The sequence below is a fragment of the Tyto alba genome, unplaced genomic scaffold (genome assembly GCF_018691265.1).
Source record: "Tyto alba isolate M040663 unplaced genomic scaffold, T.alba_DEE_v4.0 Super-Scaffold_27, whole genome shotgun sequence".
Taxonomy (NCBI): Eukaryota; Metazoa; Chordata; class Aves; order Strigiformes; family Tytonidae; genus Tyto; species Tyto alba.
The window spans coordinates 3,801,802-3,827,458 of record NW_024881301.1 but is presented as its reverse complement, the minus strand read 5'-3'; the positions used below and the strand labels follow the sequence as shown (position 1 = coordinate 3,827,458).

At 44.1% G+C, this 25,657-nt stretch overlaps 1 protein-coding gene and 1 long non-coding RNA gene across 3 annotated transcripts in view; one reads left to right on the top strand and one right to left on the bottom strand.

Annotated features, from left to right (window-relative positions):
- Window positions 1-24,220, bottom strand: part of KLHL14 (kelch like family member 14) — a 65,299-nt gene extending 41,079 nt beyond the window's left edge. The window contains exons 1-3 of one of the 2 annotated variants that reach the window (XM_042798214.1): window positions 22,830-24,220; window positions 20,755-21,737; window positions 5,348-5,469 (exon numbers count right to left, since the gene is read on the bottom strand). In XM_042798214.1, the coding sequence (XP_042654148.1) occupies window positions 5,348-5,469; window positions 20,755-21,692 (1,060 nt within the window). In that variant the 5' untranslated portion in view covers window positions 21,693-21,737; window positions 22,830-24,220. The remainder of the gene's footprint in view (window positions 1-5,347; window positions 5,470-20,754; window positions 21,738-22,829) is intronic. The other variant, XM_033001146.2, reaches the window with a different exon arrangement.
- LOC122153946 lies at window positions 22,493-24,341 on the top strand. Its single transcript, XR_006165806.1, has 2 exons — window positions 22,493-22,602; window positions 24,215-24,341. It is a non-coding gene; the product is annotated as an uncharacterized LOC122153946 (long non-coding RNA).
- Window positions 24,342-25,657: the final 1,316 nt, after the last annotated feature.

Sequence of the window (25,657 nt, the reverse complement as noted above, 5' to 3'; positions counted from 1 at the left end):
ACCAAACACAGCAGACTTGAATATACCTAGCAAAGGGCAGGAAGGTCAAGATAACTAAAATAAGACTAAGGGGTAACTAGGAAAAGAGGTAACCAGAAATGAGGTGCTGCTCTCCAGTCTAGTGACATTTCCCTGTCTTTCCTATCCAAATCTATCACCTGTGTCATACTTCTGATTGGACAATGATGTTGGCTTTTGCATTGGATTAAAATTCAAACCTAGTGCAAAACCCTAAGCATAAACGCATTATTGCCCATACATGTATTTGCCACCACTCTGATGCACATTGAATCCTCTCTGTGGTTTACCAAGATGCTGTGGTTAACTAGGGAGGTTAAGGAATGTTACAATTAGCATCTTATTGAAAAACAAAGTACCAATATGAAAGAAAGATCTGCTGCAGCTGCAGCTTCACGTGGCTGGAATGTGCCATGTAAAAAGTTCTGTAACGTTTTCAGTATTTTACCCTTTTATGCTTTAAATAAAAAGGAATTTTGCATTGAAAGGAGGATTTGCTGTATACCTAGAATTCTATAAGACACAATTTCTCTCCTACTCATTGCTTTTAATCAGACAGATGGATACATTGCTATGGAAAAAAAAAAAAAAAAACTAAAACAATGACTGCATCATTTTTATTTATTTCTTGCATTCTCTGTTCACGTAGCAAGAAATTTAATTCCAGTTGGATCAGTCTCTTGTGATATTTTTTTCTTTCATTTAATATATTTTTTAAATGCTTAGAGGCATTATGACAGAAAAGCATGTATTTTTTTGCCCTGGTTTATACCCATCATCCTTACTATTACAACAAGACAAAAGCATTAAAGTAAAATTAATCATGTCAAAAGATTTTAGTAAAAAACAAGTGAGACCATGCATAAAGCATCGCTTTGTCTAGTGTGAAGTCACGCTCTGATTAAAAACATATAATGAAAGTGAAAGTAATACATCATTGCCTTAGCAGTAGGGTTTTTGGGAGAGCTATGCAATTCTGAACACAAAAAATCTTTATAGGCTCTGGATTTTGAAACTTGCAATTATTATAGAATAATTCTAACAAACAAAACATTGTTTCACTCCCTTAAAGTTTAATTAATCTTAAATGTTGCAGTTAAAACAAACAACCAAAAGGAGTTCTACAATTAAAAAAGGACTCCTGGCAGGACTGTAGATGGTAATTAAAACTGAAGCAGCAGTGGCTGGTTCTGAGCAGTGAGGTATGAGGTGATGACATGGAGACACCCCCGCTGCCCCACATCCTTAGTAGTTATGAAGACTGCGAAATACCGTGGAATGATGAAAGCCCATTAACAGAGCAGAACTTTGGCTGTTACTAAGGTCTGTCGAACACCCATCAGCCATTCAGTTTGTGTCATTGGGCAGTGGTAGCCTGTTGCTGCTACGTGACATAGGTAGTACCCAGTTAAAAAATGAACTGGTATTTGTGCACGTGTAGGCACGTCTGGAAAGAAACCAGGCAGTGAAGATCTGTTCGCTGTACTTTGCCATACAGTCTAGAAAAGCCTCTACTGCACTCAGGCACAACTGTGCAATAAGTAGTGTTTCAAATTAAACAGCAACATGCACATTACAAATCTCAGATCAGGAGTGCCCACATCAAGTAAAATTAGGTGGCAGAAAATGTTTGTAAAATGCCACTTACTTTCTATTTTTTTTTTCTTTATTCTGCCTCTATTCTTTGTTGCCAACATAGAAAAAAAAAACTCTTAGAGAAATACCAGACAGGAAAAATATGCAGTAATACCAGACTATGAAAAATCTACCGATCCCTTGAGCCATAGCATTCTTGCCTATAGATGATGACATTAAAAATTGGAAATGAGTGCATGCTTCCCCTCCTCTTCTGGATCTATGAACAAGGCAAGTTGTTTTCTTGATACCTTTAGAATTACTCCCATTAGTACTGATGCATTTGGTGCTTTGGGTAGCCAGGCAGAGAGAGGTGGGCAGTATACCCTGCCAATAGATCTAGTCTTGTCGCAGGAATAAAATGAGATTGCTACTCTGCTGAGCTGTCATACTCGATAGCTTGTGCTGTTCCACCTGCAACTGTCTTCATAGCTCCAACTGCAGCACCGTGGCTTACATGGAGTCAGTAGTTTCTGATGGTTGATCTTCTCCTGTTCCTTATGCATCACACAAGGCAGAACACAGAGCCCTAAGCAACCGAGTGGTTGCAACAGCCACTCTCCACGCTGAGAAGGAAAAAGGCAAGAGGCGAGCAGCTCCCTCTCAAATGGGTTTGCAGGCCCTGCTGAGTAACTTCTGAGGCCTCTCTCAGTGGAGGGTGACAAGAGGAGGTTTGGTCTCCTCTCATCCATCTCCTCCTCAGTGGCCCTGACACCGCACACAGTGTTTGCAAGCTTCTTTCCCACCTTCCTGACCTCCAAATGCCACAGGCACAGAGAGCAGAGAACAAGTAATGTAGATGGGTTTGGAGGAGGGAAAGAGGAATTTCTGTGCACATTTACATTGGATCAGTAAGACTCTAAGTAAAAAACCTGGCCTTTTGTTGGTGCGTGGAGGAGTCTACTGGAGGGCAGAAGGTTAAAGAAAAGCTTTTGTAAACATCTGCTAATACAGGAGGGAATCAAATACACCTAAGGCAATAAGAAGATAGAACACTTAAATACCAGACTACAAGGACTGAGATTCTTCCCATCACAAAACCTCACAAGCAGGACAAGGCTTTTGGTCTGTCCCTGTTCACTAGGGAACAAACTCCTCATTTGCACTGATGAGTTGGGGGTGAACAGCAACCTCAGGACTGACATCACTGTCTAAACAGGTGAGAAAGAAACAGAAAAAAAATCTTCCTCCTTTGCTGCTGATTGTACATTTCTGGTAAGAATAAGCAGACCAATTATTCTGCAAAACTGTGGACTGGGAGAGAGGTGAAAGGGTAAAGGAAGGAAATAAATGTGCTTCTTAAATTACAAAAAGTACTTGAAAAATAGAGATAGAACAATGTCCTTAAATTCTCACACACAGTAAATGTTGATACACCACCATGACTGCACTGAACTATCATCATAAGGTGATTAGTTTGTGGTATTCCCTAAAACTGCTCAGTCACAGTTCTTCAAGCCCCTGCACACCTATGCTAGAGAGTCCTTCAACGTTTTACAGAAAGGACAGGACAAAAGTTCTACTCCAACTTCTCTCCACTTCCCATCCTCTCTTATAATAAATCAGAAAATAAAGCAGGAGATACTTGAAACTTTCATTTCAACTTTTTTAAAAAAATAATTATTGCTACCATTTGTTGAGTAGTAATAATATTTGCTAAGAAATCATTCTTGTTAACATCTAGTCTTTTTCAGTGTGAAAAGACAAGCATTCTCCCGTGTTCCTTGAACAGTAGTCCAGGACAAGAGGGCATCAATTTCTAGCAGGTTTTGTAAGAACAGGATTACTCATGTCACAGGAAGGTTGTGTATCTGACAGCTATTGTTTCAGCCGACACTGAGACAGATCCTGGGACCTTCAGGACCAGGACCTTCCAGTGCTGAGCACCAAGTGCTTGAACATGAACTAGCTAGGACTGTAACAGATGCATTACCTTTTAATCACAGCACAGAAGTGCATTAACCAGAGCAGAATGAGAGTTTTTGTTTACTACTTGTTAGAGGTAACATAGAAAAGACTACATTCATTTCATAAAATAGCATAAAATTATTCAGAAACATCTCTCAACATCATCATAGATGGTCCTGCTACTCAAATATTAGTGATGGACTTTTAACCAGAGCATTTGAGTATCATGTCTGTTGATCCAGTTTCTCACAGTCTTGGAGACAGCATCACAATGTAAGTAACCAAGAACTGAGTAAATTTCATTCTTACAAAATCTGACATATCTACAGATAAGGAAGATATGGAATAAAGTTTTTTACTTTAATACAGTAGAAAGTTCAGATCTTGAAGCAAGACATCCATTTCTCCTGCCTCTTCTGGTGAGACGCTGGATTAAACACAACAAATTCAAAAAACCTGAACACTTCTGCCTTATGTAGTATCATTCGTTTTTCACTGACTTACCATCTTCAGAATTTTCTTAGAAGTAGCGTACAGAGGTATCATATCTCACTAATCTGAAAAATGTGAAGCTTAGTATGTTCCATGGTACAGATGGTGTACACTTTTCTAACGTATGGTTCATAATAACCTTTTGTAATTGCCATTCTTATACAATACCCTCAACTATTAGTCCAGGGCATCTATACCTAAGCAGTCTTTATGTTGCAGCACTCTGAGAAAGGCTCCTAAATTTTCCATAGAAGAAAGCAATTTGAAAAGGCATAATTTCAAGTCCTGCATCATAGCAGTCTTTTTAATTCTTTTTTCATCCTAACCTGTGCATACAACATTAATGTGGATGTATCCCACTAAAGGGCTTTGGATAAGGGATGAAGAACAGAATTCTGTAAAATCTGTTTTACGGGGGGAAAAATTCAGATCTATTAGGAAATCTGGGTTTTACCAGTTGTCCAGTTTTAGAAGTTTGGCTTTGATTTATGGATCAAAATTGATCATTTATTATTTTATCTATACTGCTTTGGGCAATTTTGACAGTTAAAATTTAGTTTTATTGACCAGTGCAGCCAGTTTAGCCACAAGGGGACTAATGCACACACAGCCTGCTGCACTCAAGAAGCTATGATTTGATTCCATGACCAAGTCAGACTGGGAATCGCAACCAACATAACAATAAGTTCCAAATCTCGATGCTCAAGGCAAAATACTTACTCTAAAACACAATCAACCTTTAAAAGAAGGTGGGAAAGAATTTTGTGATAGGAGCCTCCATGCACTGTTTATTGTAGCTGATATATTCCACCAATGCTTCTGTCAGCAATGGACGCAGAGCAGTACAGAGGAAACCTTTCTTTAATGATTGTGGACAACAGATAAAGCTGGAAGAAGGAAATGAAAATGCAAAAGAGAATCAAAGGTGTGCTCTAGTACTATGACTTACCAGGGATCTGACTCTGAGAAAACTGTCTTGAACATTGCCTTTTGCTTTTCTCCCTAAATCAGATTTTATTCATATGTGCATAAATATGCATGTATTCATGTTGCAGTATGAAAGACTTACAAGTTCACTTAAAAAACTTACTGGAATGATTTTAAGCCAATGTTAATTTAGGCCGATCCTATTATAAAATTAGCATCTTCTGCAATCTCAATTTATTGCTCCATTGTGAAGCCCCTTGTGATACATAAACAAATCTCTGAAGAGAAACAAATCAATAAAGTGTCTAATTTGATTAACCATGTTTTTAAATTCATCAAGACAACTGTACAAAAATAAACCACTTACTTGTCAGTATTTTCCACGTCTTCTTTTCATCATCATAATACTGAACCAAATTGCTGGGTAGCCGGTCAGGTCCGGGAGGCAATCCTCCAACCAATAACAGCATTTTCTTATTGGAACGAATTCTTCACCCAAAACAAGAGGAAAGATGAACAACCACATTACTGAGGAGTATTTTTAGTGGCAACAAAATCATAACCATCAAAAGAATGTTCACTGCTTGCAGTTTTCTATTTCATTTTTTGTGTTTCTTTTCCCAATCATGTCTCAACAATTTTTTGAACCAAGCAGAAAAATGATCAGAAAAGCTGCATATCTCTCTACTCATGGAATAATAAGCTTCCTTTATGCAATTTGTTAGAGGTTCATTCTAGAACGACCTTTTTCTTATATTATCCCTTTAAATCATCACTCTTTACAGCTGAATACACATGAAATGCTCTGGAGTTGTACTAAGGTTAAGCATTAAAGTTGCATGTCAAAAATCGTATTAGTCAAAATCATTATTATAAGCCATTCTACACTCAAAGAACCTTGAAAAAATTAAGGTTATGCAGAGAGTTTGTGAGCCAACTCTTTAATCACACACTGAACTTCAGATATATAGTTTAGTACAATTAGCAGCACTGGGCTAATGGTTATGGGTTAAATGCTACTTACAAGCACTTTTGTTTGTTTAATTTAGTCCAGACTCTTGCTTTCACTTTCCCCCCCGGCTGCCCCCCTTCTCTTTGCTCTCCCCCTGTGCACCACTGGCTATAGCAACACCAATTGGTAAAAATGAGACTGTGATGTTGTTGTGAGCCTCCCCAGAGTGGAGCCCTGCCAATGCTTGCCACTGATCCAGCGGCATGAACCTGCTCAACTGTGCAAAGTCACTCTAATTCCCTCCCTCTGTTTTTCTACCTTCTCCCCCAGGGGGCAACCACTGAAAGGAGTGACTACCCACCCATCAAGAGCTGGCAATTCGCTGCTATTAACCGTGACCGTGATTCCCAATCTGCCTGGCAGTTCTTAAGAACAGGACTGCAATGTCTCATATGCAGTAAAAGCGGTTATCTGCACCCTGGCCTCCAACGCTCCACCTGATGAATGCACGATTTCGTTGCAACATTAAGGGATTCAGCACAACTGTAAGTGAAAAGGGGAGGGGAGGCCCAGACCCCCAGATGAGCCCTGATGCTTTAATAGTCACTTCGCATATAATTGAACTTTCATCAGTTATACTAAGCTTGGGTGTGATAGCGCTGAATAAAGGTCTATGCTCAAAATGTTCCCATGAAGTAGGAAGGTGACGTAGCCTGGAAAAAACGCAGATATGAACGAATGTGCAGGGGGTCCATGCATTTGGTGGAAAGCACCCTTGCCCAACACCAACGTTTTTCCAAGCCTGACACCACTGCAGCAATCTGTACATCAGTCGGCGGCAAACATTCCTGGCCAAGAAAGGTACAGAATGCCACAAACCAAAGCCCACCACCACGACTGCACACCAAGGGGTCAAACCACTGCCCATGAGCTCCAATCTCAGCAGTGGACTCCGGCACGGGTGCTTTACTACTGAGAGCACACCCATGGCTTAGCTCCAACTACTACCCAGAGTGAGTGTGGCGGGGAGCCGCCAATTTACATTTATATCAGGATTGCATCCTCCCTTGAGAAGATTAGGCAAGATGAACTAGGTTGCGCTGTAGACACGTGCTACCCGAAAGGAACCTCCTTCAGGAAGGGAGTACGCAGCCAAAGGCTTGATCCACATGATGCTGAGGAATAAAAACTGTCAAATGGCTATCCAAAAGACAACTACAGAATGCAGATACATCTATCACAAGGATGGCCAGAGAATTAACTGGCAGATGTCCTTGCTCATTTTTAAATGGATTTAGGGCTCAGAGAAGGTCCTGAATTGACAGTGGAGGAAACAAAACCCTCACTGCAGGGGCAGGAGCCACGCCGCGGGGGCGGTGACACTGTCCCATGCTGTCCTACCCTGCTGCTTCGCTCCGGACTTGCGGGGAGACCCTGTGGTCCATCAGTCTTTCTGACAAGACAGCCTTTGACCTCTGCACTGAACATGCTACGTACTGTCAAATGATGACTGTTACCTGAATCTGTGTAGGGCATCAGGACCTGTCTCATGATCACTGTTGGCACAGACTCCACTCAGTGAGACCAAGCTCTGGGAAAAGCCTTCGTAAGCACTGCCAGTCTCTTGAAATGTTCGATCTCCCAGGTAAAGTTTTTAATGAGAGAACATCTGATAAAAACTATGCAACACAGGACTTTGATAAACTATTTTTGGTATGAGTTAGGGATGACTGCACACGTAACAAGTGGCAGAGCAAACCAAAGCCATAAGTCAGTTATGCATGGCCATCCCTAACAATAGAGAATAAATTGTTTATTCCAACCCTCTTGTGTTGTATGTTATATCACAATCAACTCCCTGTGTGTTGTAAAATTCAAAATGCCCTTGCAAGGTTTACTTGATAAAGGAGTTTATTTTGATTTTCATCTTTCATCTGTAAAACTCCCTTCTAACTCCAAAGCACTGTGAAAAAACAACGAATGGCCAAGGCTCAATAGTTAAGGTGAAGAATGAAATGTCAGATATAACTCTGAGTTTCCAGACTTTGGCAGCTGCAACTATCCTTAACATTACTTTTTCAGCTAAACAATCTGAGCAGCTACTGTTTCTTGAGAAGGAGCAGCCCTGTTATTTAGGAAAGTTTAGAAAGTATTTAGTATTTTCACATGTTTAAGATGGGAAGCGGCATGAACAGAAGTCCTTAATAAAAGGTTAGTAAGAACTTAACTGACAGCACAGTCTCTACTAAAAGCACAGGGAACTCTCACATGGCAAGGAAGAGATGGGCTCTTTTACTCAAAAGTATCTAATTCATCTGTACTGAGAGCTCTTCCAGTGAACCAAGTAAAGATAATGCAGTGACTAGAGATATGCATGTTTTAAACTGATGTGTTTTCTTGGAGCCAATTCTGCCTTTTAAGTTTTGGTGTGAATTGGTATGTTTCAGGTTTTGAAAAAAAAAAATCTTACAGTGTATTTGTGTTTCATATTGCACTGAGCAGTACTGCTAAAATCTTAAAATACATTCTAAAATATGAAAGACACGGAAATGATCACTGCTTATATGCAGAAGACTTTTCCAAATATTAATAAAAATGTAATTCAGTGAAACACTATGATCAAGGCAAGATTTTGAAAAATGTGTAATACCTTAGCAAGAAAAAGTTTCCCCCTTTCTTGTATTACTACGTGTTTGCTATCTGGTTAACTCAAGATTACCATGTGAAATGCTCTGCATTATATCTGAGACACTCTCTTTTCATAGTCCTCGTTTCACAGTGTAATATACTATTCAGTTACATACTGTGGTTCACAGTGTCCCTAACAAGGCTATTATGATCATCTTGTGTTCAATTAACAGTAGTAGGTCCTGGTCAGGGAAGGCTAAAATAATGCTAACTGTGACCAGGCAGGCTGATGTCATGGCAAAAAGATGAGATAAAACTTAGCCATATCTTATCCCAAAAGCATTTCTTATATCTAGAACTCTAGTTCTCATTGACGAACATACACATGTTGTTATTATTCTGCACACACTTTGCAGCTTCTGTTCTGCAAAGATTTTAAAACACTTAATTCACCTTAATTAAGTTCCTGGGTACCCCATGTGGTGTGAAATGTATTTTGTCTGCTTACAAGACTGGAAACGAAAGTATATTTTAAAGCCAACATTTCCAAACTTGTATCCTTTCCTTCAGGCACACAAACCTAGGAAGCTGAGAACTCATACATGCAGCTTCATTTTCAGAGATGTTGAATATCCATCAACTTACCTAAATCCTACCCACTTCAAAGGCAGCAGCAGATGTGCATCAGCTCTAAAACTCAGGTCACTAGTCCACAGCCTGAACTAACCATGAATACAGAAGACAAAATGCTGAGCCCAAGAGCATTTATAAACTCATAAAGAATCAGTAAAGACAGTAACAGACCTCAGTACTCCTGACAACCACTCCCACCCAAAGCTCTTTTGCTACCTTGATAGTCTCATGTTAATGTAAAACACACGGATGGGAAATACTCTTCTTGTACATTGTTTTTCTTTATTAGCATATCCATCAATCTTGCACTGATGGGTTTTCCTTATCTGGACAGTTAGTAGAAGTTCATTCTACCCAGCCTGGCAAGAAAACAAGTCCCAGGGACAACAGGTTTGCTCCAGTTTTTAAACAATGCAATAAGGCTCCCTTCTCTGCATTAGTGAATGCAAAGAACGGGAAAGAATGCAACAATGAAGTGGCAATCCTGTGGTTCTTAATGAATTTGGTGTAGTGTTGCACATCAGAAAGAAAACTGCATCTTATACATACAGGTGATCATGGTAATCAATATACAAACAGACAAACAACTATCCTACTATACTTTCCTCTTAACTCAGGACTAAAAACCTGGATCATTAATTCTCTTTTAATATAAACTGTCATGATGGCTTTGAGCATGGAGTGAGCTAGGTGGATCTTCAGACCAGGGACCTGCTTGAGTGCTAACCCTAAAAGCAGCAAAGCCAAATCCAACTTAACATTTTTGCTCACTGAACTCAGGTGCCAACGAAAACAGACAGAAGACAGCCACCAGAGCAGGTGAATAGGTGGTGAATTCTACTGACATCCACAAATCTCATTACATCAAAGGATTTGAGAAACTGGAGGCCGACACGTGGTGATGTTGTCAAAACAAGTAGCAAGAATCTCAGAAAAAGTGGCTGCATTAACCTGCAGCAGAAACAAAATACTGCGGTCAGGTTTAAATACCAACCTCAAGAGACAAAGAGATAAATACACTGTACCAATCAGCATTTCAGTTGCAGAACTTTTGCTTGTTAACACTAAAGACTTAATTTAATCTTCAGAAACCAGAAGGGTCCTTAGCAACTCTTTTCTTCTTAGAAGGCATCTGAAGGATCTTGTGTCCAACAATAATGTAATGGAGAATCTAGTTGCAGTCTGCAAATCTGAACTGATGCTGCAGGCATCCATTTGCCCGTGACTGAAGAATCTGTTTTGCCAACACAGAACATGCGATGAGATCTTTGACAATTACCTCCCCTGCTCCTGGATAGGCATTTCAGTGCAACAAAGGTGTCATATGAAAACTGCTTATTTCAATGGATTTTGGCTTCCGCAGTTGACTGCAAAGATAGCCATGATTAGCAACACATGTTTAATAGAGAGAAAATATCATTATCCATGAGTTTAACTATGAACTTGATGAAAGCCATAAGATACAATGTAAAATTTATTTTGGACGGAGAAATTTTGTGAGGTTTTGTTATCACAGAAAATGAATTAATGAACATCACGGCCTACAGGTAAATAGGCAGCCAGAATCTCTTTCTAACCCAAGAGCACTGCCAGGGGAAGGATCTGAGCTCCCACAGTCGCCAGATCAAGTCCTTCAGATCAGACTTCTGCTGGACCTCTGACCCTTCAAAAATACCTTTCTCCATATGGGCAAAGTACAGACATAAGAGTATCTTGATTTTGTGAAAACCTAAAGCATGCTGAGGTCTCTTGTAAATTATGACCAAGAAATGATTTAGTTCTTAGGTTCAAAAATGTTCAGAAATATACTGAATGTACGAATGCTGCTTTATGAATGGATTTTTCTGACTCTTCTAAGGCACACCTATTGTCCAAGGCACACTTGAAAGAATGTGAAAAAACTTTCTATTAATACCGTACTTGAAAACCGGTCTTATCATTCACTTTAGTGCCATGAAGATTTTGTTTTCCACCTTTTCATTCTCAATGTGGGCATGCTTAGCAGAAGGCCCTGAGTACAAGTTTCCATTGCAGCAGATCTCACCGTAGCATTCACTGAAGAGGTTCAGTGATGCCCAAGAAACACCCCTCCTGCTCATTTAATACATGTTGCTGACCATTGACAGATTGAAGTTTAGGAACGCAAAAAGTAAGTTGGGAATGATTTGCTGCAGACGTTGATTGTTGGTTTTGTCCTCTGAATGTACTAGCATTTTTTTTTGTCCAATGCATTTTTTTTTAATAAATGCATACAAAAAAAGGAAAGTCACTGTTTGCTCCAACAACACTCTTTCCTTTTTTGCTTCTAGCTAAAAAGCAAAAGCCTAAGTGAATGTTTTGTCTCACAGGCCATACTTAACTGTTACAAAGTTACCTGACAAGTTAAAGTTTCCTTTATTTCTACAGTGTCAGAGAATTTTCTATTCCCTGGATTAAAATAATTTAAAGTCTCTGTTTGGAGCTCTGAATGCCTGATTTTTCTTTACGAATCCAATCCCACTGCTGTTACTAGTTTAGAGTGGTCTCTAAATAAATCTTCAAGAGTTATGGTGGTTTTTTATTTGGAAGATTTTTAAAGTGAATGTCCCTTCCTTTTGAGCTAAGAGCCTCTGAACTAACAGGTAGCTTAGGGGTGGGCAACTATCCTGAAACAGTGCCATCTACCACCAGCGTTCCCCTTTGGGGGGAACACACAGGAATGTCCATCTCATCTTTGTCTCCCTGCATTACCAGCTTATTCTTCATGTTGACAGGAGACTGGTACAGTTCCCCAGAAAGATGCTCAGTAGCTTTCCCATATAGAGTCCTGACAAGGTTGCTGTGTTTGTACACAACACTGTTGCTTCTTATAGCTTAAGACAGGCTTTAATAGATGTGTTGCCTATATGAGATCATAAACAGTACTTCTATAGTGACAATAACTACACAAATAGATCATTTGAACACAAGCCTTTAAATTCACTGAGATCTGCATGTTAAAGCTATCCTTACTAGTCACATAGTGAGTACCTGAAGCATTATAAGGGATTTGAATCAAAGGAATTCTACTAGCAAAGCTTATACTGGTCAATGAGTCACAAAACACATGGTGTCATGAATCTTACTGCCAACAAATGATTTTCCATATTGTTGGAAGTTCTGAAAAAAACAAAAAATTTCCCTTGAACGTGAATACTTTTAAAAATAAATCTAAAGAAAATGTCAAAGCTAGATGCTTTTGCAATTTGCTTTACCTTTCCCATATCCTTTTTTTTTTGTTATTGTTTTAGACAAAGCTGGTAAAATGGAAATGTTTATAGACTGCTTCATGGTGCTAAAATCCTAATTTTTTCCCTAGGAAATTTCAATCAACTCTCCTTTTCAATTTTCAGACTGAAAAGTCAAGAAGGTCCTTTTTTTGTTTGATTCTTTATTGGATATCCATGAGGACAGGAGGACTCTACATCAGAGGCTGTGTTCTCCCCAGCTGAGTCTCCTTTTCTGTAGGAAACCGAGAAGAAATAAAACTTGGAAACTTGCTGCCATCTCACCCAAGCTATAACTGGCTACCTTTTCCACTGCCTTTTTTTTTGTGTTTTTTTTTTTTTTTTTTCTGAAAGGAGGTGGCAGTCAGGGAAGGCAGGAAGAACCAACTGTGGCATCAATTTCTATTTACTTCCAGCTTCGCTGCAAACAGTCTGCTTCCATTGAACTTGGCAGCTGATAATATTTGCTCTAAGTTTATTGTCTGCTTTCCAAGAATATAGCAAGAAGTGTTGACTACTAAGTACTAGGCATGATGGTCTTTAAAGAAAATTTCACAGTGGCAGCAGGTATGAAAAATGATGCCAGGGAGTATCTACCAACAGATTTTAACTTCCTCTATTCTTTAACTTCTTTAGATAGTCCTTTGATAAACCTGTAACACCAGACAGGTTCTGTTTCAACAAAACCAACATCAGAGAACTTTACAGAGCAGTGGAGTCCAGGTCAAAACTTCCATTCAGTATTTCTATTAACTTAGCTGCTTGATCTCTTCAGGTCATACTTTGCAAAGGATAATAAGAAACTCTGCTCTGATTTAGAAAACTACTCTGATTTTTAAAACATAGGAGTTGTTTGAAAAGATAAAACAGTGTTTTTACAGATTATGAGGATTTTTTCCGTAACATGAGTTTAACAGAACCAAAGCTTTTTACCTGGCAAACTACTTTCTGTTGATTTTGTGTTCTACGCTTGCTCTCCTCTCTCCCCTTGCCCCCAAGGCTCACTGTACTTTCTCTTCAAGTACAAATCGAAGCAATTACACCATCACAGCTCTGTTCCATTTACTGCTCAGCACCTATGTATTCTTCTGCTATAAGGAAAAAACTATAGTGACCCCAGATCACAACGTGCCTTCAGAGACCTTCTCCTTCCTAACTCCTCTCTCCACATGAAGGGGACATACATCAGGCCAAGAGTGAACAGAAAAGCCTCAGATAGGACACACAGGCGGCCAAGATAGTGTGTGTGATGCTCACCATGATCCTACAGCACTCCATTTGAAAAAGGTACACCCTAAGTATAAATCATACCAGGAGGACTTTGTTTGAGATGGAACTTCCTCATCTAGGAGGCTCTGCACCACCTCTGACCTACGTTCTCCCTGACAGGACAGTCCTGGACTGTGTCACCAAAGCATGAGCAAGAAGAGCACAGGACCTCATGGGAGACAGCCCCTTTCTTTTAGGGACCTACAGGCTTTCTAATGAGCTGCACAGACTGTCGCAGGTGGTTGAAAGGGGCATTTTTTCACAAGTACAGCATTTGAGAAAGAAGTTCCCATTTTCCCAAGCACTTTGCCCTTAGTTTGAGTGGCTTAGTAAGATTACTTTTTTAAACTTCATTTTCCCTCTAGAACAAGACCGCTTGAAATCCAGCAAAAGATTTCCCCTCTTGGAAAAAGAGTTTGAAGATGCAGATACTTAAAGCGGCTTCAAGTGCTAAAAGGGGCAGGGTGACGGAAAGCCGAGGAGCAGCACAGCCCAACCAACTGCAGCAGCCCCTGGAGATCCATGCTGAGAGGTCTGGAGCAGTCAGCACTGGTGTGTGAGGCAGGGAGCCTGGGGGAAGGGGCACTGAGGGGCCAGGGACATGGTACCAGAGAGTTCAAAAGAAGAGACAGGCAAAGGTGAAGCTCAGGAAGGTTGGGTCTGGGGAAAAGCACTGTCTGGTTGTCCTGGGAGCAAGGAGGAGCCTATGAGGCAGACTGTAAGGGAAAATTAGTAGTTTGTACATTCAAAAGGCTTTGAAGTAGTGGAATTTGAGAAAAATGAAGTTCTGGAGCAAAAGAGGAAGGGAGGTGGGGAAGGAGCTGGCGGTATTGGGACTATGTGTCACCTAAGGACATAAATCAGGAGAGGGTGGCAGCTCACAAAGGAGACCATCCCAACTAGTACCTCTGACCGGGACACTGGCTTGCAGGGGAAGGGGAGTACCTGCACATGGTACTTGGCAGCCCTTCTTCATCTACAGCTGTTGGAAAGGCAGATGCCCATAAGGTGATTAAATGCTCTTCATAAATTATGTTTCTCCTCACGAGAACTATACCTGGGCCAAGAAACTGGCTATCACCTATGCCACCACAGCTCTCAAGAATTTTACTAGTCAGGATGTATGTGTCTTTAAGAAGCCTCCAAGGACTGTCCTGGCCCACAGAGGTCCTTTTAGGACAAGGATGCTGTGTCTTGGGCAGTAACCTGAGCTCCAGGCTCTCCCTCCCTCTTGGATACTCGACATCTCTCCATTTACACTTCAGCACTAGCCTGTCTCCAGAGGCAAATGAATGCACGTAAGGCAAGTAAGGCAAGTAGGTGAGACTAACTAGGATTAAACTGACTACAGGTCTCTGGTTCACTTCCCCACAGCCTCTAATGTGTCAGTCTCCCTTCTGCAGCTCAGCTGAGAGACTCCTGGCACAAGCACAATTTCCTGATATTAATTCAGGCACGTAAGACCTGATCTAAACCCCACTGAAATAAACCGGAGGCTCACATTCACTTCATCCACACTGTAATGCAAATGTTAGTAATTCACATATGTTTTAAGGCATGTTTTTATCTGGACGTTAATTTGGGGTTTGAAATATTTCTCACAATTAACCATGAGTATGAATATTAGTTAAAAATCCAAATATTGGGGTCAGGATCACAAGCAGACAGGCAGGTGGCTGTTATTAGAACAGACAACAATGTATTTCAGTCAAAAAACAAGCACATTTTTTTACAACCACCAAACATGCCCTACTGAGAACGTACAAAAATCTTAGCAGAAAAAGAAGTCAAATTGAATTACAGTCTGCGAGATTTGTAGACAAATAGTGTATTAAAGAAGGAAACTATTTAATTGCCAAGAGATGTAACCAGTTTCTTCAAATTTTTAATCTCTTCTGTAGAAAGTAAAACAGACTGGGTATATATGTCTTCCACATAAATGCTAGCGTCTCACACTGTTCATCACTTTACATTTTCCTTCTTCATCAGCAGTTACCACCTTCCTAATAAGTGAAACTGGTCATACCATCTTCATCACCCATCACTGTTTAATTTGCTGTCACTTTCACTAACATTTACCTAACACCAAACAGTCTGGACGACACTCTCTCCCTGCTGAAATTAAAGACAAATAAAAACCTCTACAATTAGCTTCAGCAGGACCAGAATTTGCACTTCTAATCTCCCCAAGGTCTAGCAGTCCAGGGAACTGAAGTACAGAAAAACAGCTGGGTCTGTACATGCTGGGACTTTGCTGAACCCAGAAAACAGCATGGTCAGGCTTACCCTTCTTATCTCTTTGTCTTTTTATTTTCCTCCTTTTTCTTTTGCTCTTTAATTCCATACTTCCTGCCTATGACTTTTCCCATCTCAGGTCAGTTGGTTCATCCCTGTCCATTTTTCCTCCCCCACATCTGAAACAGCTTTTCCACAAACTGAAACACTCAGCTGTTATTGACAACAGACACTGTTTCTGCCAAGAATTAGGTTTTTTTTTTTTTCCTTTTGTTTCATTCCCTCTCTTCTATTTATCCGCCCAGGGTCTTTTCTGTTTTGCTTGTCTCCTTTCCTGTCTGGCATCCTATTCGTACACTTTTCTCCCTTCAAAACTGTTCTTCTCTCCCCTTTTCACTCATTTGTACTTCTCTGCTTCCACTACTTACACCCTGTTTCTCCCCTGGGGTATCTCAATTCCTTTCTTTCTCTGCATTTTCCCCTTTCTCCCAGCTTTAGTCTCCTCACTCCCCTCTGCCTTAGGGTACCTGATGCAGCTGCACAGACATCTAACTGCTGCTCTGCCGGCAAATCTGGGAAGGAGCTGACCACCCCAAACTGCCACTGGTGCCAAGAGAAGCTGCGTGTGTCCTGCAGCCGACAAACACCTCCCAGGCAGTAAGGGGCTGCCTCTTCCCACCCAGCCTACCTTCTCATGTCTGTCTGGAACAGAAGTCACTGCAAATACTTACGGGCGAGCAAAACCATAAAATCATGGCAATGTTCTATAAAAAGGCAACAATATTTTGGTAAAACGTTTAATAATAAGCCCCATAATTTGAATATTTTTTCTATAATGCTCCATTCTCTGTCTACAGCTATATTGTGCATTAGCACAAGCAAAATTAAAGTTAAAAGCTAGGCGTTTCATAGCAATGATGTGTTTTTAACCATTTTCACTGTTGCAAGTAAACATGGAAGCAATAATAATTCTCACTCGCTCACTGATCTTAAAATGTGAAATTCTTTCCAGAATCATGGTAATGCTCTAACCCAGAACTTTTTAAAAATTGAAAACACATACCATGTATTATATAAAATATATTGTATTACACAATAAAGCACAGAGACATTTTAGTCAACTCAATACTCTAGCAAAGTCGCAAGAGTCAAATAAATAATGGGAAGACAAGCATTCCTCTATCTAAATGCGTTTTCTTCCCAGAACTACAGAAAACATGACACAGCACAGAGTTACCTGTGTCTCTCCGGGACAGACAAACACCTTTTACGACTAAAGTTCAGGGTCACTATAATGGAGCCAACCTGTTCCACGCTGAAAGTAAGTGGGATTTTTCCTACTGATGTCAAAACTGACTATGCCTCGAGAGCCTTTAATAGTGGCTTGTGTGTGGACGCCCTACTGTAGGTGAGGATCAGAGAGGCCAGAAAGGTCCAGCACTAACCTGGAAAAGGGAGATCAAAGTCAACAGAATTACTAACTTTGCTTAGTTGAGCACCTGATTAAATGCCAGATCAGAGCCAAGACACCCGCCCCCTGTGGTAAAGTCCTAAGCCTCAGACTGGTTCTCAAGTCAAGAAAGTAATTCCTCAAGTTTTTAAAAGATGATCATTTAGTTGTTGTACTTTGAAAAACCATTTTGCAAAAATGCATGAGGGCATTCAAGCGTTACCTTCTCTCAGGAAATTTCATGAAAAAAAAAGTTTGCTCTCCCTGCAGGTAAACAGTATTTTTCACTGCAGCACAAAAGACAACCCAGGTACCTACTAGCCCCAGCATCACCTGCACTGCAGAATCTGCATTTGTAGCACAAACTTTATAAATAACTCTGCTCATAGTGCACAGACTGGCTCTAACAATCCAAAATTGCTTTCCTCCAGCCCTGACAACAGCAAAAACTTGAGTTTGTCTGAAAAGCGAGCACCTGTGATTTACCACATAAAGAACAAACTTAAAGAAACAACCAGTGCTATTTTTACAGTTACATTTTACAGGAGAATCAACACATTTTGAGCTTCCCATTAGACTTGTTTTGTTTAAGCAATTTAAGTAGCCCGGACTCCAAAGTACTCCAAAGTGGTAATGCACATATGGATATGTACGCACATATGTGTACATACTTTCTTTAAGTAGCGTGTTACAAAAAAAAGTATGTTCTTCTTAAAAATGCAGAAAGGTTACTGGCAAGTTCTAATTCTGAGAGCAATTCTCCTAACTTCTTCACTACACAGTAACCAGGTGGCTATGGCACTGTGCTGCTCGTATTTCTCACCAACCCATACAGTACTGTGCAGTATGTATCACACTGCACAAGAGGAATAGTTAATCTCTTTCTAAAGACATATAAGTCTGTTGTGAATGACCTTTCATTAAACTTTGAATTCTAAATTATCAAGGTCACCATTGCTCACAGAAAAGGTAATCAAAGTTTTTATGTCCTTTTCTGTGTAATAATTCTTATCTATTTGCAAACATACTTCACTGTCAGTTACTTTTTAAGATTCCCTTCTGCAAAATAATAACTTAAGGAACTCTCTGTAGATTTTCTCCCTTAAAAAAAAAATTACTGAATGAATGTCAGTCTGTTAAAACGTCAACTTTAGAGGAACTATAAGTAACAAGGACAAGTCTGGAAATGTCTATAGTTTTGGGCATGTTTCTTTTGTTTCTTCATTCATGTTTAAGAAGGCATTGGTACACTTAGCCAGACTGATGAAATCTTAAGGTGATTAAGGTTCAAAGATGGGCCTTCATGACCTTCATGAATTCCCAGGAATGTTATCCAAGACCAAAAATGAAAATATACCAACTGCATTCTGTATCACAGAATATTGCAACATCTCCAACATTTTGAGTAAGTTCTAATGCCTGTTTATAAATAAGAGAAATCTAAATGTTTTTGCTTCGATTTCACCACCACCAGAGAACCCAATCAAGATAAGCTAGTTACAATGCTGTCATTAAACACATGATAAAGTTGAGGTGGTGACGGTACGTTTTCACCCACTAGAGTTAAGGGTTTCTGAAATACCACTGTCTGCACAGATGTGCAGTCCTACTACAAATAAAAAAAAAAAATGGTATTTGCGGTATCTGGAATCCCCCAAGTCATTAACTAAGCGCAACTTAGAATCTAATCTGGGTCTACCTAAAGTGCAATCCTTTTGTGTACACTCCCGCTTACAGGGAACGCCAGCTCCCAGCACCAGGAGTATCAGATTCTTGCAGCATCCATGACACTTGTAAGCATTCAGTGGTCAGAACACCACTACATATCCTTCAAATGACATGGACCAGTGAAGCTGGAAGGTATCTTCACTGAACCAAGCCGGCTGGTATCTCAGCAATCCACCAGGACACGAGCCCCGGCATGCCCCAGGCGGCGTGCAGAGTCTCGACTGAGAAGGAGGTGGTGGGGTTTGCATTTTTTGAAAGTCAACAGTTTTGAATATTGAAATGCAAAAGGTACGCACCAGCTACAACGGGGGCGTCTCAAAAATAGTTTACGCTGCAAAATGCTGGTATTTATTTTCTACTGTAGGATTTCGGAGTGAGGACTGGTTAGACAGCAAGGTGATAAGCACAACAAAACACTAACAGAGTGAGCTAGCCAGAGATAATAAAAGAAGGCACAGCATTTCCAAAGTTAAATCATCAGGATACCCATTACATGAAGATATAAAGAATATTCTGCATTAGTGCTAACAGAGTGTATTACCTAAAATATTTAATGATGTTCTAGTTTTTCTTGCTGCTGTTAAGTCATTAATAATATCCATCTATTAGTTAAAAAGCTGAATAATACAAAGTGTGCTTTTATTTCTGTGCTACCGTGCCACTGTACTTAAGAGATGGTATTATCTTTCCATTTTTGAATTAGATGAAGTATAAACATATTTCAGGAGAAAAATATCCCCCTTCATTTCGGGTATATTTACTGCTCATTAAACTACATGCTGTGCTTTCAGTTCCTAACACCAACCTCATATTGTCAATCTTTGACATCATGATTCATTACCTTATTAAACGAAAATAACTGACATGCCATAGACGTAAGGACTACGAAGTCACAAGTTTCCACGCACGATATGGGCATCACCCAAACATCAGCAATACCAGGGTGTGCACGAACGATGCAGTTCTTTATGAAAATAATTGATTAGACTTAGGACTTAGCTATTACAGCTCAAAACACCCTGAAGATGCAACTCCTTGTTAAGGAGTAACACTGAGGGGGGAATAAATAAAGATGGCACGTAATAATTAATCACAACAGGTTCCCAAGGCGCGGGCTCCCGCTCTCACGGCGAAGCCTCACGTCTCACCCGCCAGCCCCACACGGACCAGGCACGCCGGGAGGCCGGGCAGCGGGGCGGGCCCGCTCTCCACGCGGGGCCGCAGCCGGGGGCCCCACGCCGCGGGAGGGACCCGCGGCCTCGGCCGCTGGCCGAGCCGGCCGCCCCCGAGGAGGCCTCGGCGCGCCCCTGCCCGGGCCGGCTCCCCGCGCAACGCCTGAGGGCGGGAGGGCGCCAACAACCGCCCCCCCCTCACACGCACCCCACCGCCACCCCACCCCCGGCCGCAGCGGCCCCGCCACCGGGCCGAGGGGACGGGGAACGGAAAGTTTGGCGGCGCTGGGGGCGGGCAGCTCGGCCCCGCCGCCCGGGCCGCGGCCGCCCCCCCCCGCCCCGGCCCCCGCGGGGTCCCTGCCCGCCGCCGCCGCCACCCCCCGCGGGGACTCCCGCGGCCAAAAGCCGCCGAGGGGGGCGTCTGTGGGGGAAGGCCCCCTCCCCCCCCCCCCATCCCCTCACCTGCTGGCCAGGCTCTGCCGGCAGTGCTGCCTGAAGGGCATCAGGTGGTAGTTCATGGCGTCCAGCAGCAGCTTCTGGCAGACGGGGTCGGTGCGCATGAAATCCACCGACTGGACCCTCTCCACCAGCTCCGGCGCCGGGATGAGGGCGAAGCGGAGGCGCTTCATCAGGTCCGGGGCGTACTGCATGCGGGTCTCCCGGTCGTGCTCCAGCCAGAGCACGGACATCTGGAAGAGCGCCAGCTCCGACTCGACGGGGGGGGGCAGCGAGTCGAGCAGGGCGCGCATCTCCTCGAAGTTGAGCAGCAGCACGTCCTCCACCAGGTACTTGTTGGCCAGCTTCTTGGTCTCCTCCAGGCCGTGCAGGGCGGCGATCTTGCACACCTGCTTGTAGTTCTGCACCGAGATCTGGTCGTTGAGGAACTGCACGCACAGCTTGGTGACCTGCGGGATGTGCAGGATCTTGCTGACCGACAGCACCTCCTCCACCGTGTCCAGCGAGAGGGTCACGTTGGCCGTGTACAGGTACTCCAGCACCAGCCGCAGCCCGATGGACGAGCAGCCCTGCAGCACCAGGTTGTTGATGGCCCGCGGGCTGGCCAGCAGCTTGTCCTCCGGTGAGGAGGACGGGGTGCCGGGCTCCTCCTGCGGCTGCGGCGGCGGGGGCTCCTTCGGCGGGCCCCCCAGCCCGTCCTGGGCGCCGGGCCCCAGCCCCAGGGCGTGGGGGTGCCCGCCGCTCCCGCCGCCGCTGGAGAAGAGGGATCGGAAGTACTGGGAGCAGGAGGCCAGCACGGCCTTGTGGCAGTGGAACTGCTGGCCCTGGGCCGTCAGGGTCACGTCGCAGAAGAGCTGCTTCCTCCACAGCAGGTTGAGGCCGTGCAGCAGGTTGTCGCTGTGGCTGGGGTCGAAGGTGGAGGTCCTGTCCCCGGATCTGGACATGGCGAGCGGCCGCCGACACACCTGCCTTTTAAACCCTCCTCCAACCTGGGCAGAGGGGTGGGGAGGAGAAGGGGGGGGGGGGGGGTACACACACACGGGACGACACAACAATAAACACAGAGCTTTTAGAGGCCCGGAGGGAGCATCCCGGCCGTGTGTGCGCAGGGGTGGCGGGGGGAGCAGCCGGGGGACGGGCTCCCCTCTGCCCGCCGAGCCTCCCCCCCCCCCCGCCCCGAGCGCGGACGGGCTCGCTCGGAGGGGCCGCAACTTGGGAGGGCTGGAGGAGGTTTATTTTTTTGGCCTTCCCCCCTGCCCCCCCTCACCATACATACACCACCCCTTTCTCCTCCCTCCTCGGTGCAAACCAGGCTGCTCTCCAGGGGAGGAGCGAGGAGGCCGGGGACGTTTTGAAAGCTGAGCCCCCCCCCCCCAAAAAAAAAAAAAAAAAACAAGACCACCAAACACCGAAGCAAGCAATCACATATAAAATAAGCTCCCCCCCCCCGCAAACTCCGCGGTGCCCAGAGAAACTACCAAGTGTCTGAAACTCTGCCGGGAAGGCGAGCAGCCCTGCCGCCCTGCCCGCCGCCAGCCCCCGACCCCCCTCCCGCCCGCTTCGGCAACTCGGCGGCGCCGGGACCCGCTTCGTCCCCGCGAAGCGGGGGGGGCCGGGTGCGGAGTGCCCGGGGCGGGGGCTGGCCGGCACCGAAGTCGAGCCCCCATTCTCCGCCCCAGCGGGGGAGGGGGCGGCGGGGCGGGGGGGGTGTTGCAATACTTCGCACCCCGGGGTAGGCGGGGGGGGGGTGGGCGGGAGAGAGGCGGCAGCCCCGGGCCCGAGGAGCGGCCGTCCGCTGCTGTCCTGCCCGACTCGCTTCTCCTCGCAGCAGACGGTGCCGCTGCCGTAACTCCGGTAACTACGTGAAGTTCAAGTTGGGGGAAGGCCGGGGGGGGGGGGGGGGGGGGGGAGGGCGGGCGGGGAGCAGGGCCCTGCCCGGCGAACCCTCGGTGCGACCGGGCCCCGCTGCACCCCCTCCCCCCAACCTCCCCCCCCCCCCCCCCCAATTCCTCCGACCCCGTTGCCCGGCCCGGGGGGAGGGGGGGGGGGGTCGGCAGGGCAGCCCCGACCTGCGGCCGCACCTGCGGGGGTTGCGCAGCCACCGACCCGCGCTGGCCGCATCCCGCCCCGCCGCCGAGCGCCGCCGCCGCTCTTCCTCCTCCTCCTCCTCCTCCTCCTCAGCGGGATCCCGCCGAGACCTGCTCCTGCCATTGCAGCGCGCTCAGTCGCTCCTCGCCAGCGCTGGGCTTCCTCTGCCTCCCTTCACACCCCCCCCCGTCCCCCCCCCTCCCCCGCCCCATTTATCGGCACAGCAAGGGGCTCCCTCCAGCCGCTTCCCCTGCCCCGGCGCCGCTCAGCCCCGCTCCGCGCCCCGCCGCCGGCTACAGAAACCTCCCGGAGCCTCTCCCTTTAAGTGGACCCGGTCAATCCCCCCCTCCCCACCGCGCACACACAGACATACATACATGCACACACACACACACACACACGCATACATACACACACACTCCTCCTCTTTCTCCCTCCCCTTCTTTCTTCCTCGTTTTGCCCATTTCTTGCAATCGGAGTTTATTCTGCAAACGCGTTCGTTACACAACTGCCCCCCACCCCCCCGCACACACTTCCAGCGCACACACCCGCACACACAGACACCCCTTTCCTCTCCCCCAACAACAAACAAATCAGGAGACACAAGAAAATGCACAGAGACGGTTAGACACAAGGCCAGAAACTTACCTGCTCCACAACCAGCTGCCAAAGTAAAGGTTCACTTAAGCTCCCCCCCAAAAAATCAATTGTCCTTCCTTTTTAAAGGTTTGCTTGCTCCTTCCAAAAAAAAAAAAAAAAAAAAAAAAAAAAAAAGAAAAAGGGGGGGAGAGAAAAGAAAGAAAGAAAAAAAAAAAACCTTCTGGTTCCCAACTCGGAGCAGTCACTCTTTACAATTTATTTTGTCGTACATCATTTGATCACCATGAATTAGCAACAGCAAGAAAATGTACGAGAGAGAGAAGGAGAGAGAGAGAAAGAGAGAGAGAGAGAGAGAGCGCAGAGCTTTCTGCAAGAGAAGAAGAAGAAAAAATGTACGTGTGACAAATTATGCTACCAAGAAACAACACATCATTATCCTTGGGCCTGGGGCTCAGTGAGTCGTAACGAGAGTAATAGGAAATCCACGGTTGGGGAGAGAAACGGTCGTGCATGGCCAGTGGAGAGAGACCATACAGGGGGATGGATGCTGGAGAGACTCGCAAAATTATGGCTCAAGGCTATTGTAAAAATTGTCGAGCGTAAATGACTGCGATTTCAAACATCTTTGGAAGAAAGAAGGGGAAAAAGCGAGGCCCCCCCCCCCCCCCCCCCCCCGCCTCCCTCCCTCTCGCTCTCCCTCTCTCTTCTCTCTCTCTATAAAGAACCGTCAAGTTTTAGTGCGCATTGCTAATTAGTCAATTTCTCTCTGCCTTCACAGGCTGGCGACTTTGCTGCTGAGCTGAAACTGCTAATTTCTGTGACCAGCTTTTTTCTTAGCTGTGATCTGGATGAATGAGTAGCTGTCTCACAGAGATGACAAAAATAAACTCTAATCCCCCCAAAAATTTCCACTACATCTTTCTCATGCATAGATTTATGATCTTCAAGCGCCCTGTGCAATATGCAAACTTTTTGTGTGCGAATGTGTGTGTGTTGCTGGGGGGGGCGGGGGGGGGGGAATAATTCTGTTGTATTCAGGTTGCACAGTATTTGTTTTGTGTCTCTGCTCCCCCCACACACACTGGGTCTGATGGAAATAATGTTTGATTTCAGTACCCAATATATTGTCACCCCCACCCCACCCCCCTTGTATTTATATTATTGCTTTGACAGGATACATCCTCCTTCCTTGCAAGTATGATGAGGCTGGAGGGGAGAGAAAGAAAGTGAGGCCACTAAATGGTGTTAGTGGTAAAACGTTCCCTTTACATTTGTTCCCCTGCACTGTTCAAGATTTATGATCTTGTTTGAAGGCATATTTTCTCTATCGTTTTGTCTGGTTAGACAACCGTCTCTGAACTTCACTGTCAGCTCTTCAACAGATAAGGGTTCAGAAGTCACATTTTTTTTTTTTTTTTTTTATTGGAAGATTAGCATATTGTCAGATTTGTCTTTCGGTTTCGAGACTTTGCAATGCAGAAGCCTGAATCAAATGGCAGAAAAGCAGCTGCTATTTCTCAAATGTAACCTTTCAACTTTCTGCCAGAGCTGATACCCTGGAAACACGCACAGCACAGCTCATAGGTTGGGGCTTTGTTTTGGTTTTTGCTCCCTTATGGTTTTAAGAAGCAGAAGGAATTCTCGTTGTAGGCATTTTGAGCTTTTTCTTTCCACCAAGGGGCATTTTGGTAGAGGACATAGTCACCACACTTTATCTCATGATATATTGCACCCTCACATTTATAGCTCTGTTCTGTCGTCAAACCTCCAATTGTCAAAAAAAAAAAAAAAAAAAAAAAAAAAAGGAAAAGAAGAAAAAGGTAGAATGTATGCCCTTGAATGAAATGCTCATGAAGGGAGACTGGAGCGAGCACTTACAGAAAGTTTTACCTGGTGTGAAATCGACGAGCCCCATCCCCTTTCCCAGATAATACTCAGGCTCTCCTTAATTAAAATACACACCAGGAGTGGGACTCTGATTGCCAGGTCTCATGGTCTTTCTCTTTGACTTGGCTAAGGATGCCAGTGCATTTACAGAGCTGGAGTCAGATTGCTCAGGAATGCAAAGGACTGGAACTGAAAGGCATCACGGCAGTTTTTGCTTTTATTTATTTTCTGGTGACCTTAAAAGAAGAAGTTCTGTCATACCTTTCTGGTTTTCTTCACCATATAGCTCCCTTCCTCCTCCCTTGGACATCAATTACTTCTGCAAGAAATTACC